Below are 13,136 nucleotides of genomic sequence, written 5' to 3'. Positions count from 1 at the left end.
CCCAGCTACTTGGGAGGCTGAGGCAAGAGAATCGCTTAAGCCCAAGAGTTTGAGGTTGCTGTGAGCTGTGATGCCACAGCACTCTACTGAGGGCAACATAATGAGACTCTCTCTCAAAAAAAGAAAAACAACATCATCAAGGAAAAGACATGTTTTAACCCCTTGTGTCTAGCACATAGCAAGCACTCAGTGTTTACTGTGTCTAATCATCTGCTCTTTTTCCATCTTTGTCACATAGGAGTCATTCATTCTTTTCATTTTTCTACCCTTCAGACCTCAGCATGCATTTATTTTTTCTTCTCTTGTTCTTCTCTCTCTCTCTTCTAAGCTACCTGGCCTATCGAAACTTCATGATTGATACATACCGGCTCAACCCACAGGAGTATCTTACCTCCACCGCCTGCCGCCGGAATCTGGCAGGTGATGTCTGTGCCATTATGAGGTGGGTCTTAGAGCTGAGGGGTAGTGGATACATGAGGGTGACCACCTATGGCTGTGTCTTGGCAGAAGTAGAAATGCCAGCAAGAAACAGGAATAGGCAGGAAAAAATCATGTCTAATGAAAGGGAAGGTATAGGGTTGGCTAATGAGTGGCTTGAGGGAATGTCAGTGTGCTCTCCAAAGTATGAAATGAAGAGTAAAGAAGGATAGCCAGGCATTGTGGGCTCTGTAGTCCCAGCTACTTGGGAGGCTGAGGCAAGAGAATCACCTAAGCCCAAGAGCTGGAGGTTGTTATGAGCTGTGACACCACAGCACTCTACCAAGGGCAACAACGTGAGGCTCTGTCTCTTAAAAAAAAAAAAAAAGAGTAAAGAAGAAATATGCCGATAGTTGAACGTCACTTGCAGGCTGAGGTCAGTGGCTCATGCCCTAATTCTAACACTCTGGGATGTTGAGGTGGATAGATTGCTGGAGCTCAGAAGTTCAAGACCAGTCTGAGCAAGAGTGAGACCCCCATCTTTACTAAAAATAGGAAAATGAGCCAGGCATTGTGGTAGGGTCCTGTAGTCTCAGTTACTCGGGAGGCTGAGGCTAGAGGATTGCTTGAATCTAGGAGTTTTAGGTTGCTGTGAGCTAGGCTGATGCCAGGGCACTCTAGTCTGGGGCAACAGAGGGAGACTCTGTCTCAGAAAAAAATTAAGAGGGGCTTGGGGGTGGTGCCTGTGGCTCAAAGGAGTCGGGCATTGGCCCCATATGCTGGAGGTGGTGGATTCAAACTCAGCCCCGGCCAAAAACTGCAAAAGAAAATAAAAATTAAATTAAAATAAAGAAAAAAAAAAAGAGGGGCTTGGGAAGCTCCCACTTAAGGGGTACAATGTAGGGATAAATGGCACACCTCCTGGGTGAAGGACTCAGATATTACCTAACAAGTGCAAACAATGTAACCCAAATGTAGGTGCCCTTATATTAATCCAAAGTAACAAATAAATGAGGAAGATACTTGCAGATACAGAGAGAGGGCCAGGCTGGAGCTATAGACTAGGGGTGTTTAGGTGGTAGGTGAACAGTGGGAGTAGATAGGATTTCCCAAAATGTACAGTGAGCAGAGAAGAGGGCCAGGGGAGAGGGAGAAGGGGCGCCTTTCTGCTGTCTTGTGTGACCTCTGTCTCTATCCTCACAGGGTCCATGCCTTCCTAGAACAGTGGGGTCTTATTAACTACCAGGTGGATGCTGAGAGTAGACCAACCCCAATGGGCCCTCCACCCACCTCTCACTTCCATGTCTTGGCTGACACACCATCAGGGCTGGTGCCTCTGCAGCCCAAGACCCCGCAGGTAGGGTGAGGTGCTGTGGGGGTGGGGTGGGTTGGAATGATTGGGCTTCTTTGGACTTTTCTTTTTCTAATTTTTTTAGGGTAATATATCAGGAGTGTTTTGAGGCTTCTTCCTTTTCCATGAGATGCAAAGGGCCACAGGAATCAGCCCCATGTGTTTAATCTCAGCCTCTGCACCTAAGGCTGTGGGGACTTGCTGAGGGAGAAGGGGATGCTCCTTGCCCTCAAAGAACAGACAGGTTAATGTAGGGGATGGAGCAAACAGAGAAAAATGGCTTAAAATAAACTTGTATGAAATTTGTAAACTTTATCATCTTTCCCACTTTTTTTTCATTTTTGCTTCATAATTATTGTCACCTCCATTTTTTTCCATTTCCACTTCATCCATTACAGAAGTTAATAAGAGAAAGGTTATGTGGCTTGCCCAAGGTCAGAGAGTACCAAATCTAGGATTAGAACCTAATTGTCCAGCTCCTAAGAGAACCTGTAAAGGTGTATGTGAAAACAAACGGGTATCATGTCAACTTCATGTATAATTAGTCATGAAGGGAATATGCAACAGTGGCATGAGTGCCCCCAGAGCTTGTGGGCCACCCAGTGTTTGGTCTTGAGGCCTCCAGGGCTTTGGCCTGGTCATTTTCTGCCCAGCCTCCATGACGCCAAGCTCTGTCCCCCAGGGCCGCCAGGTTGATGCTGATACCAAGGCTGGGCGAAAGGGCAAAGAGCTGGATGACCTGGTGCCAGAGACGGCTAAGGGCAAGCCAGAGCTGGTAGGTGGGGTGCAGACCCCGCTGGGCTTCTTATTTGCCCCTTTATTGGGGGGCCCCTGCCCGGGAAGAAGAGACATGAGAGCAGAGGATCTACAGCAGTAAGGGAGGAAATCCCACCCAGGGGCCCTTGCCCCTGGCTTTGGGAAGGAAGCTCCTTCTGTCTGTTTTCTCTCTCTCTGCTCCGGGTTCCCAGTGGTCACTGTACTCAACTCTTTCTTTCCCTCCACAAATAGCAGACCTCTGCTTCCCAGCAAATGCTCAACTTTCCTGACAAAGGCAAGGAGAAACCAGCAGACATGCAGAACTTTGGGCTGCGCACAGACATGTACACGAAAAAGAATGTCCCCTCCAAGGTAAGGGTGTGAGCTAACTTCAGGGACGGAGACCTTCATTCCTCAGGGCTCACCAGCTCCTCTCACCTAACTGGCATGTGTTTCTCCTGCAGAGCAAAGCTGCAGCCAGTGCCACTCGAGAGTGGACAGAACAGGAGACCCTGCTGCTCCTTGAGGTAATTGGGGCAAGGAAAAGAGTTCTATGAAAACAGAAATACTTACATCGCTAGCTCATTTGAGAGTGGGGAGAGACGGTGGAGTCTGCAGTGAACAGAGCATGATCCTGCCCTGGTCTCTCCCCTTCCTGATGCCTGTCGCACCTGCGCCAGGACACAGCTCCAGGCCAGGGACTTGGGCAATTTCATTAACTTCATATCCTTTCTTAGTGCTCCTTCAAGATCCCCATTGGACCCAGCAGAGTACACAAAAACCAGAACACAGAGCGCTTTGAAGCCAGCTGCCCTTAGTAGGATGGGGGGAGTTGACCTTCGAGGAAGGTGGCTAAGTAAGCGGAGTTGTGTCTCCACCACTACCACCAGGCACTGGAAATGTACAAAGATGACTGGAACAAAGTGTCCGAACATGTGGGAAGCCGCACACAGGACGAGTGCATCTTGCATTTTCTTCGACTTCCCATTGAAGATCCGTACCTGGAGGACTCAGAGGCCTCCCTGGGCCCGCTGGCCTACCAGCCCATCCCCTTCAGTCAGTCAGGCAACCCTGTTATGAGCACTGTTGCCTTCCTGGCCTCTGTCGTCGATCCCCGAGTCGCCTCTGCTGCTGCAAAGTCAGCCCTAGGTAATGGGGGGGTTCTTGGCCTTCTTAGTTTGTGTTTGAAGGACTAATTCCTGGGACCGTGAAACCCCTTCAAGTTTGGCTATCCTACTGGCCATGTCTGTGCTGGCCTCAGCTCAGACTCCATACTGGTCTTCACTGAAGAAATGGGCTTGTGAAGAAGCTTTCACAAGGATAGCCAGAACTGCCCCTCTGGGCCACTCCCAACCTCATCCCCTCTGGGTCTTGCAGAGGAGTTCTCCAAAATGAAGGAAGAGGTACCCACAGCCTTGGTGGAGGCCCATGTTCGGAAAGTTGAAGAAGCAGCCAAAGTGACAGGCAAGGCAGACCCAGCCTTTGGTTTGGAAAGCAGTGGCATTGCAGGAACTACCTCTGATGAGCCTGAGCGGATCGGTAAGGTCTGGCAAGTCCCCAGATTTCTCCCCTTTCACCAAAAGCCAGAGCCACCTGGCCTCCTTTATGCCATTGTGCCATGCATTGGCATCAGAGCACACATGAATGGGAGAACTAGTATTTTTAATTTTCCCCAGGTCTTTGTCTCAGGGGCCATTGCTCCCTACTGGTTTTCTCACAGAAATTTTGACTGGTAGAGAGACTGTTAGAAAAGTATAGAGAGGCTCCGCACCTGTGGCTCAAGCGGCTAAGGCGCCAGCCACGTACACCTGAGCTGGCGGGTTCAAATCCAGCCTGGGCCCGCCAAACAACAATGGCTGCAACCAAAAAATAGCCGGGCGTTGGGGCGGGCACCTGTAGTCCCAACTACTTGGGAGGCTGAGTGAGGCAAGAGAATCACGTAAGCCCAGGAGTTGGAGGTTGCTGTGAGCTGTGACGCTACGGCTCTCTACTAAGGGCAACAAAATGAGACTCTGTCTCTACAAAAAAAAAAAAGAAAAGAAAAGTGTAGAGAATGGCAGCACCTATAGCTCAGTGGGTAGGGCACCAGGACATACACGGAGGCTGATGTGTTCAAACCCAGTCCCTGCCAACTAAAGCAACAATGACAACTGCAACAAAAAGATAGCCAGGCGTTGTGGCAGGCACCTGTAGTCCCAGCTACTTGAGAGGCTGAGGCAAGAGAATTGCTTAAGCCCACGAGTTGGAGGTTGCTGTGAGCTGTGACACCATGGCACTCTACTGAGGGTTACATACTGAGACTCTGTCCCCCCACCCCCCAAAAAAGAAAAAGAAACGTGTAAAGCAGCCAGTCATAGTGGCATGCATTTATAGTCCCAGCTACTGGGGAAACTGAGGCAGGAGGGATCACTTGAGCCTAAGAGTTCAAGGCTGCAATGAGCCAGGGTGACACCATTTCACTCTAGCCTGGGCAACAGAGTGAAACTTGGTCTCAAAAAAAAGAAAGAAAAGAGGCTGGCGCCTATGGCTCAAAGGAGTAGGGGGCTGGCCCCCTCTGTCCCTGTGTTGGAGGTGGTAGGTTCAAACCCAGCCCCAGCCAAAAACTATTAAAAAAAAAAAAAGTGTTATAGAGACACTTTTGTGTATCAGACATTCTCTGTCCCTTTCTATTCCCATGGGCTCAGAGGAGAGTGGAAATGACGAGACACGAACAGAGGGCCCAGCCACAGATGAGAAGAAGGAACCCAAGGTACAGAGGGACCACCCAGACCAGGAGGTGGAGGGGTCACTCACAGCTCTGCAGAGATGGGAGTGTTGGCCTGGCTCAGCTCAGATGGGCAAGGGCTGGTCTTGGATGGGGCTATCCCCAGGGCCAGCTTACCTCCAAAGTAAAAGGAGTAAATACAGTCACAGTGTGAGCCCTTTGTGTGGGACCTAAGTTACCTTAGCCCCTGATGTTCTCTCCTTTTCTTTTGCTGGGACTTCAGGAACCCCGGGAAGGAGGGGGAACTATAGAGGAGGAAACAAAAGAGAAAGCCAGTGAGGCTCCCAAGAAGGACGAAGAGAAAGGGAAGGAAGGCGACAGCGAGAAGGAGTCAGAGAAGAGTGATGGGGACCCAATAGGTGAGCCTCCCAGAATGATAGACAGGGGTACTAGAAAGAAAGGTGACACTACAGGACTAACTCAACCCTTATCCTGGTCCAGTGGATCCCGAGAAGGAGAAGGAGCCAAAGGAAGGGCAGGAGGAAGTGCTGAAGGAAGTGGTGGAGTCGGAGGGGGAAAGGAAGACAAAGGTGGAGCGGGACATTGGCGAGGGCAACCTCTCCACTGCTGCTGCTGCTGCCCTGGCTGCTGCCGCAGTGAAGGCCAAGGTGAGGCCAGATCCCAGAAACCTTAGGGAGGAAGATGCCCTTTCTGTAATCTTATTTCACTTAAAAGAAATCCTTCCTTACTTGAGAAATAATGCTGGCCTGTTTTCTTTTTATCCTGAGAAGAGTTAGTCATTGCTAAGTTTTTAAAACTTTTTACCATTGGGCCTGTTTCTAGCCCTGTTATTATTTGACTCTATCTTTTTTTTTGCCATTCTCTCTTCATGTTCTTTTAAAAATGTCAAGTCTGAGGTGGTGCCTGTGGCTCAGTGAGTGGAGCACTGGCCCCATATACCAAGGGTGGCGGGTTCAAGCCTGGCCCCGGCCAAACTGCAACAAAAAATATCCAGGCGTTGCAGCAGGCGCCTGTAGTCCCAGCTACTTGGGAGGCTGAGGCAAGAGAATCTCCTAAAGCCCAAGAGCTAGAGGTTGCTGTGAGCTGTGATGCCACAGCTCTACTGAGGGCAAGAAAGTGAGACTGTTGTCTCTTAAAAAAAAAAAAAAGTCAAGTCTGGACTAGGTGCAGTGGTTCATGCCTGTAATCCCAGCACTCTGGGAGGCTAAAGCAGGTGGATTGCCTGAGGGCTCAGCACCTGTGGCTCAAGCAGCTAAGGCACCAGCCATATACACCTGAGCTGGCAGGTTTGAATCCAGCCTGAGCCCACCAAACAACAACGATGGCTGCAACCAAAAAATAGCTGGGTATTGTGGTGGGCACCTGTAGTCCCAGCTACTTGGGAGGTGGAGGCAGGAAAATCACTTGAGCCCAGAATTTGGAGGTTCCTGTGAGCTCCAAAAGAACCTCCAATTTGGAGTTTCCGTGATGCCATGGCACTTTACCAGGCAACAGCTAGAGGCTCTATCTCAAAAAAAAAAAAAAAAAGACCAGCTTGAGCTCAAACAGGACCTCATCTCTAAAAGTAGCCGGGTGTTTGGCAGCGCCTATGGCTCAAAGGAGTAGGGCGCTGGCCCCATATACCGGAGGTAGCGGGTTCAAACCTGGCCCCGGCCAAAAGCTGCAAAAAAAAAAAAAAAACCAGTAGCTGGGCGTTGTGGTGGGTGCCTATAGTCCCAGATACTTGGGAGGCTGAGGCAAGAGGATCGCTTGAGCCCAAGACTTTGAGGTTGCTGTGAGCTATGAGGCCACAGCACTCTTAAAAAAAAAAAAAAATTAGGAAGCCTGTACTCCAGGGTTGTAATCATAGCTAATTTTTTCTTTTTTTTTTTTTTTAAGAGACAGAGTCTCACTTTGTTGCCCTTGGTAGGGTGCAGTGGCATCACAGCTCACAGCAACCTCCAGCTCTTGGGCTTTAGGTGATCCTCTTGCCACTGACATTCTGTCCCACCTCCCCTTCCCTAGCACTTGGCTGCTGTTGAAGAGAGGAAGATCAAATCTTTGGTGGCCTTGCTGGTGGAGACCCAGATGAAAAAGTTGGAGATCAAACTCCGGCACTTTGAGGAACTGGAGACTATCATGGACCGGGAGCGAGAAGCAGTGAGTAGCCACCCCCTTGGGAGGCAGCAGGAGTCCAGAGCCCCGCCTGAGACCTAGCTGTGCTTCCACTAAAATTGGAGGAGTCTATGTGTGTGTGTGTGTGAGAGAGAGAGAGAGAAAGAAACAACAGTGCAGAAAGCCAGGGACTGGCAAGGCTCCAGAGCAGAGCAGGGCAGAGCGGGGCAGGCCAGGGCAGGGTGAGCTGCCCCAGGCGGTTAAGGACCGGCCACCTGACAAGTGACGCCTAGATGGTGAGGTCCTAGGAGCAGTGCTGGGCTCACAGTACTCTCAATAAATATTTGTTTAGTGATTGAATGCGTTTAAGGGGTGATCAGAAGTTAAGGGCCTCAGAACTTGGAAAGGGCATGAGACAGACAAGGATTGCACTATTTTGTGTTTGAGAGGACATAAAAAAATATTTAGCTGGGCACAGTGGCTCATGCCTGTAATCTCAGCATTTGGGGAGGCCGAGGCAGTAGGATTGCTTGAGCTTAGGAGTTCAAGACCAGCCTCGGCAAGTGACCCCATCTCTACTAAAAATAAAATTAGCCCGGCGCTATGACCCTCTGTAGTCCCAGCTACTCAGGAAACTGAAGCAAGAGGATCTCTTTTTTTGAGACAGAGCCTCAAGCTGTCCCCCTGGGTAGAGTGCCGTGGCATTACAGCTCACAGCAACCTCCAACTCCTGGGCTCCAGTGAGTCTCCTGCCTCCGCCTCCCAAGTAGCTGGGACCACAGGCGCCCGCCACAACGCCTGGCTATTTTTTGGTTGCAGCCGTCATTGTGGTTTGGCGGGTCCGGGCTGGGGATTCGAACCCACCACCTTAGGTGTACATGGCTGGCGCCTTAGCCGGTTGAGCTATAGGCGCCGCCAGCAAGAGGATCTCTTAATTAAGCCCAAGAGTTTGAGGTTGCTTTGAGCTATGATGATGGCATGGCACTCTACTCAGCCAAAAGAGTAAGCCTGTATCTCAAAAAAATAATGATAATAAAATAAAATGAAAAGAAATAGATGAAGCCTGCCCTAGAGAACTTACAATTTAATTGGAGACATCAAATGTATAATACGAAGATCAGAAACACGATGCTTAAAGTCTCTGACAAATTCAAATTAAGAAATTTCAAATCAAGTGTCTTTGAGTCTTTTGAGAGATTACGGCATAAAGCCAAAGCTCAGAGGCTAGTGAATTGATCTGAGGTAGCTTCCTAAGAAATGTGAGTTGTTAGCCAATTTTAAAGAAAGAAAAGAACTTGGATTGATAAGAAACACTGGAAGCATTTTCCAAAACAAAGTAATGGCAAGTTCAAAGCTTTGGAGCTGATATGAGCTGGGGCTACCCTACCACCAGAGTAACTTCATTGCAATGAGAAACCATGGGGGCAGCCAGGAGACATGAAGATCATGGGAGTTCACAGGAGGGTGGGGAAGATAAAGGAATCACAAGCACAAGATTTAGATTTTGGGAACCAGCTGAATGAAAGGATGGATCTTTCAGAAGACAAAGCGGGGGCAAGGCATTTGCCTTTGGAATCTTCTGAAAATCGGATAACAATACTCAATTGGCACTGGCAGCTGGAGTATCAGAGGCAGCAGCTCCTGGCTGACAGACAGGCCTTTCACATGGAACAGCTGAAGTATGCAGAGATGAGGGCCCGGCAACAGCACTTCCAACAGATGCACCAGCAGCAGCAGCAGCCACCACCAACCCTGCCCCCAGGCACCCAGCCTATCCCCTCCACAGGAGCTGCTGGGCCACCTGCAGTCCATGGCTTGGCTGTGGCTCCAGCCTCTGTGGTCCCTGCTCCTGCTGGCAGTGGGGCCCCTCCTGGAAGCTTGGGCCCTTCTGAACAGATTGGGCAGGCAGGGTCAACTGCAGGGCCACAGCAGCAGCAACCAGTTGGAGCCCCCCAGCCGGGGACAGTCCCACCAGGGGTACCCCCCCCTGGACCCCATGGTAAGTGATAAGTTCCAGAACTCTTGCTGGCTAGAGGGAACCAGGTGAAAGTCCCAGTTCTCAAAAAGATTACATTATGGGCCTGGAAATGAGGATTAGCCTTAGTTTCAATAGAGGGGCCTATCTCTGTTATGTCTCCAAGGCAGCAGGATTCACCCCCCCCCCCCCAAACCCAGACCTTTAGAATTTTGTTCCAGGATTTATAGTTTACTCCATCAGGAAAAGGGAAGGTAGTGCCAAGAAGTGGCTAGATTATCCTCCTGTGGAAGTGAGTTGGTGAGATTTTACCTCTAACCTCCATCTCCCCTCTTTCTTCTTAGGCCCCTCACCGTTCCCCAACCAACAAACTCCTCCCTCAATGATGCCAGGGGCAGTGCCAGGCAGCGGGCACCCAGGCGTGGCGGGTAATGCTCCTTTGGGTTTGCCTTTTGGCATGCCACCTCCTCCTCCTCCTCCTGCTCCATCCATCATCCCATTTGGTAGTCTAGCCGACTCCATCAGTATTAACCTACCCCCTCCTCCTAACCTGCATGGGCATCACCACCATCTCCCGTTCGCCTCGGGCACTCTCCCCCCACCTAACCTGCCTGTGTCCATGGCGAACCCTCTACATCCTAACCTGCCGGCGACCACCACCATGCCATCTTCCTTGCCTCTCGGGCCGGGGCTCGGATCCGCCGCAGCCCAGAGCCCTGCCATTGTGGCAGCTGTTCAGGGCAACCTCCTGCCCAGTGCCAGCCCACTGCCAGGTGAGAAGGGGCTAGGAGGGGAGAAGGGTGAGGGAGTGGGGTCCACCTGGAGGGAGGGGTCTGGGGAGGAAGGGGTCAGATGCTAGAGTTTCCACAATCCTTCTTGAATACTCTGGTATAATTAGAACACAGGAGGAAGGGCCTCTCTGGCTGTCCTCCACCATTTCCCACCTTGGCAGCTGCCACCTTTGGGATGATGTTGGGGCCTTTCACTGGTGGGTCACGGAGGAGTCCTGTGCACAGAGCATCTCAGTTGTAAACTTGAGAAACAGACACTTGTTTGCATGATGACTGGCATCCCTTTGCTTGTTCCCAACACGTTCAAGTGCCCCATTTAGAGAGTTCCATTGGAGGCAGGAGGATGATTTGGGGTCTGTTTTTTCCAGTGTGAGGTGCAAGAAGGTATTGGGAGAAGGAAGTTGTACGTTGTGGGTACCTCATTCATCTACCCACCCACTGCATGCCATGCCCGGTTCTGTGTCTTGGTGGCCTTGGTCAGGATCCCTCTCTCCTGCTCACCTCAACTGATTCATCTTCCTTTTCTCCACAGACCCGGGCACCCCCCTGCCTCCAGACCCCACGGCCCCAAGCCCAGGCACGGTCACCCCTGTGCCTCCTCCACAGTGAGGAGCCAGCCAGACATCTCTCCCCCTCATCCCCTATGGAGATCACGGTTCCAGGAACAGCCCTCCCCCCACCACTGGGACCCTTCCCCAGCCTGGAGAGTTCATCACTACGTAAGGAAAGCTCCTTCTGCCCCTCCAGAGCCCCCACCATGCCTAAAAGAGGCATGCGTTTTTATATTGGATTATTCAAGGACTTCTGTTTAAAAGATGTTTCTAATGGGGGGGGGAGGATAGGATGGGAATGCTGTCCTCAAAGGAAGGGCTGGGCAAAGATGTTTATACAAGATTCGATTAACCACTTCTAAGGGTGCACCCCCCTGAAAACTACTACATTTTCTATGGATAAAAAAAATTAAGTCCTTAAAGGCAGTAGAGAAATTTTTAAAAGCCACATTGGAGCTCCCTTTAACCTAAAAAATAACCAACTTACATTTTGCTGAGATGGGGTGTGTGTGACAGTTTTAGGAAAGGGGAATTAAGGTTTTGGGGAGAATTCTGGGGATTGTCTCCCCAAGCTGCTTGTTAGTGATGCAGTCAAACCCCCACTAGCCTCACCCCCAGTTATTCGTATAATCTCTCCCACTGCTTCCTCCTCATTGCTCTTATAGGCCATGCCAGCTCAGCCAGTGATCCCTTTCCCTCTGTCAGTTTTGTTCTTAAAAGTCACCTGCTTAGTTGATGTCAGTGTATGTGTATTTGGTGGGAAAAACCTATCTTTGGAGATTCCTGTGGTAGGAGTAGGGGCTATTCTTCTCCCTTCCCTGGGCAGTATCAGTAGACTCCTAGAAGGCACAGAAAGGGGAGCTGTAAAAGGATGGGAAGTTTTAAAAACCTGAAATTTTCACAAAGCACTTAAGCACCTCCTTATGACTCAGTGGGTCACCCCGTAGCCTCGTCCCTCTCCCACCAAGACAATTAGAATCTCAGCTGATAACTAGGGGCTCCCTGGAGGAGGACACAGGGATTTGAGAACAGTAGCGGGTACCCAACCTGCAGCTCAGTTTGGCTCTGCTCCTTGGACCTACGCCTCCCCATTTCAGCTCTTCTCCTCACCTTGATGAGAAGGCAGATGTGATTCCAGGCTCTATGCCTCTTCCCATCCCTCCCACCAGGCCTTTGTTCCTCTTGTTCCCGTGTTTCTCTTCCTCTGCGTCTTGGCACGTTTCTTCTGTTCAAAGTTTTCTGTAAATTTTCTTTTCTTTTTCTTTCTTTTTTTTTTTTTTTATAAATTAATTTGCTTTCAGTTCCATCTTGTGGATGCCTTCTGTGTTCTCTTACCTGTGGCTGTCAGGCCAGGGGGCTGGGATGGGATGGGGCATCTATCTGGGCTGGAGGCACTTTGCAAGCCAGGGATAGACTGCACCTCACCACAAAAGGCTGAAGGCAGCACAACTGTCAGGGCTGTTCTAGTATAACAGCAGCAGCTCTCATCTGCCCTAAAAATAGCTGGTTCAGACTTAGAGCATGCACACAATGTGGAGATTTTGTATCTTTATCCTTTCTTTAATAGTGGCTTTACTCCTTCCCTTATTAGGGAAGAAGCAGGGCCCTCTCCTACTTCTGTTATGATTGGCTCCTTCAAAGGAAGGGCTGGGCAAAGTCCTGCCAAAGTGGCAGACAGACTCAGGCAGCACTAATACAACCTGGCATTAGGGCCAATAAACACTCCTCAGGCCTCCCCACTAAAGGCCTTATTAAGTGGTTGGGATGGTAGGGGCTGAGTTTAAGGAGCTAGAGGACTACGAGAAGACTTAGTCTGATATGGGATGGAACAAGGGTAGCCAGCCTTGGTCCTACAGGAATTTATGGCTTTCCTAATTCCCCAAGGGATAGCTTTTATAGCATGAACTAATGGGGGGGGGCATGCCACTACAGACTTTTCTCTAGCTTCCCTCGATCCGCTGACCTTGGTTTCCCCCTTAGGCCAGAAATCCTCACCGTCTTACCAATTTCCCCTTTACCCTGGGTCAGAAAGGAAAGTAGAATCAAATTAGGGGCACAGAGAACAAGTTTATTTGGTGAATGCTGATGGCAAACATCATCCCAAAGAGACAAGGTGGGAAAGGTGCTGTGACCAGAGAGCCTAGGACACCTTCAGGCTAGATAAACAGTCTCACACAGGAAAAGGCACGGGCTCTGGGGATATTGGGTATAGTGTCTTCAGCCATTCAGCACCATACGGACGAGCTCTGTGGAAAGGGAAGGTGGTGGGTAAGCCAGGGAGCAGGGCTGAGGAGGGGTACACCAGGGACCAGGAGACTATAAGACTGCAAAGGTAGCATAGAAAAAGACATGCCGGCTTGGCGCCTATAGCTCAACCGGCTAAGACGCCAGCCACGTACACCTAAGGTGGCAGGTTCGAATCCCCAGCCGGGACCCGCCAAACAACAATGACGGCTGCAACCAAAAAATAGCCGGG

The 13,136-nt window shown here is 50.3% G+C and overlaps 2 protein-coding genes across 6 annotated transcripts in view; one reads left to right on the top strand and one right to left on the bottom strand.

Moving 5' to 3' along the window:
• SMARCC2 (SWI/SNF related, matrix associated, actin dependent regulator of chromatin subfamily c member 2) overlaps window positions 1–11,960 on the top strand; it is a 32,155-nt gene extending 20,195 nt beyond the window's left edge. The window contains exons 16-29 of one of the 4 annotated variants that reach the window (XM_023513668.1): window positions 329–442; window positions 1,621–1,774; window positions 2,451–2,543; window positions 2,777–2,896; window positions 2,989–3,051; window positions 3,415–3,673; window positions 3,902–4,063; window positions 5,209–5,273; window positions 5,512–5,647; window positions 5,730–5,896; window positions 7,254–7,388; window positions 8,961–9,342; window positions 9,663–9,746; window positions 10,642–11,960. In XM_023513668.1, coding sequence (XP_023369436.1) covers window positions 329–442; window positions 1,621–1,774; window positions 2,451–2,543; window positions 2,777–2,896; window positions 2,989–3,051; window positions 3,415–3,673; window positions 3,902–4,063; window positions 5,209–5,273; window positions 5,512–5,647; window positions 5,730–5,896; window positions 7,254–7,388; window positions 8,961–9,342; window positions 9,663–9,746; window positions 10,642–10,718 — 2,011 coding nt within the window. In that variant the 3' untranslated portion in view covers window positions 10,719–11,960. Of the gene's footprint in view, window positions 1–328; window positions 443–1,620; window positions 1,775–2,450; window positions 2,544–2,776; window positions 2,897–2,988; window positions 3,052–3,414; window positions 3,674–3,901; window positions 4,064–5,208; window positions 5,274–5,511; window positions 5,648–5,729; window positions 5,897–7,253; window positions 7,389–8,960; window positions 9,343–9,662; window positions 10,092–10,641 lie in introns of all 4 variants that reach the window. The other 3 variants (XM_012805544.2, XM_012805545.1, XM_012805546.2) reach the window with 3 other exon arrangements.
• Window positions 11,961–12,707: 747 nt separating this feature from the next.
• Window positions 12,708–13,136, bottom strand: part of MYL6 (myosin light chain 6) — a 3,540-nt gene continuing 3,111 nt past the window's right edge. For both annotated transcript variants that reach the window (XM_003790515.2, XM_003790516.2), the window contains one exon: window positions 12,708–12,906. Coding sequence is in view for 1 of the 2 variants with exons in the window: in XM_003790516.2 (XP_003790564.1) it covers window positions 12,878–12,906 (29 nt within the window). In the remaining variant the exon portion in view is untranslated. The remainder of the gene's footprint in view (window positions 12,907–13,136) is intronic.

The sequence above is a fragment of the Otolemur garnettii genome, unplaced genomic scaffold, assembly GCF_000181295.1.
Source record: "Otolemur garnettii isolate 467f Iridium unplaced genomic scaffold, OtoGar3 scaffold00043, whole genome shotgun sequence".
Classification (NCBI taxonomy): Eukaryota; Metazoa; Chordata; class Mammalia; order Primates; family Galagidae; genus Otolemur; species Otolemur garnettii.
The sequence above is the reverse complement of the archived record's forward strand: the minus strand, read 5'-3'. Positions and strand labels throughout refer to the sequence as shown.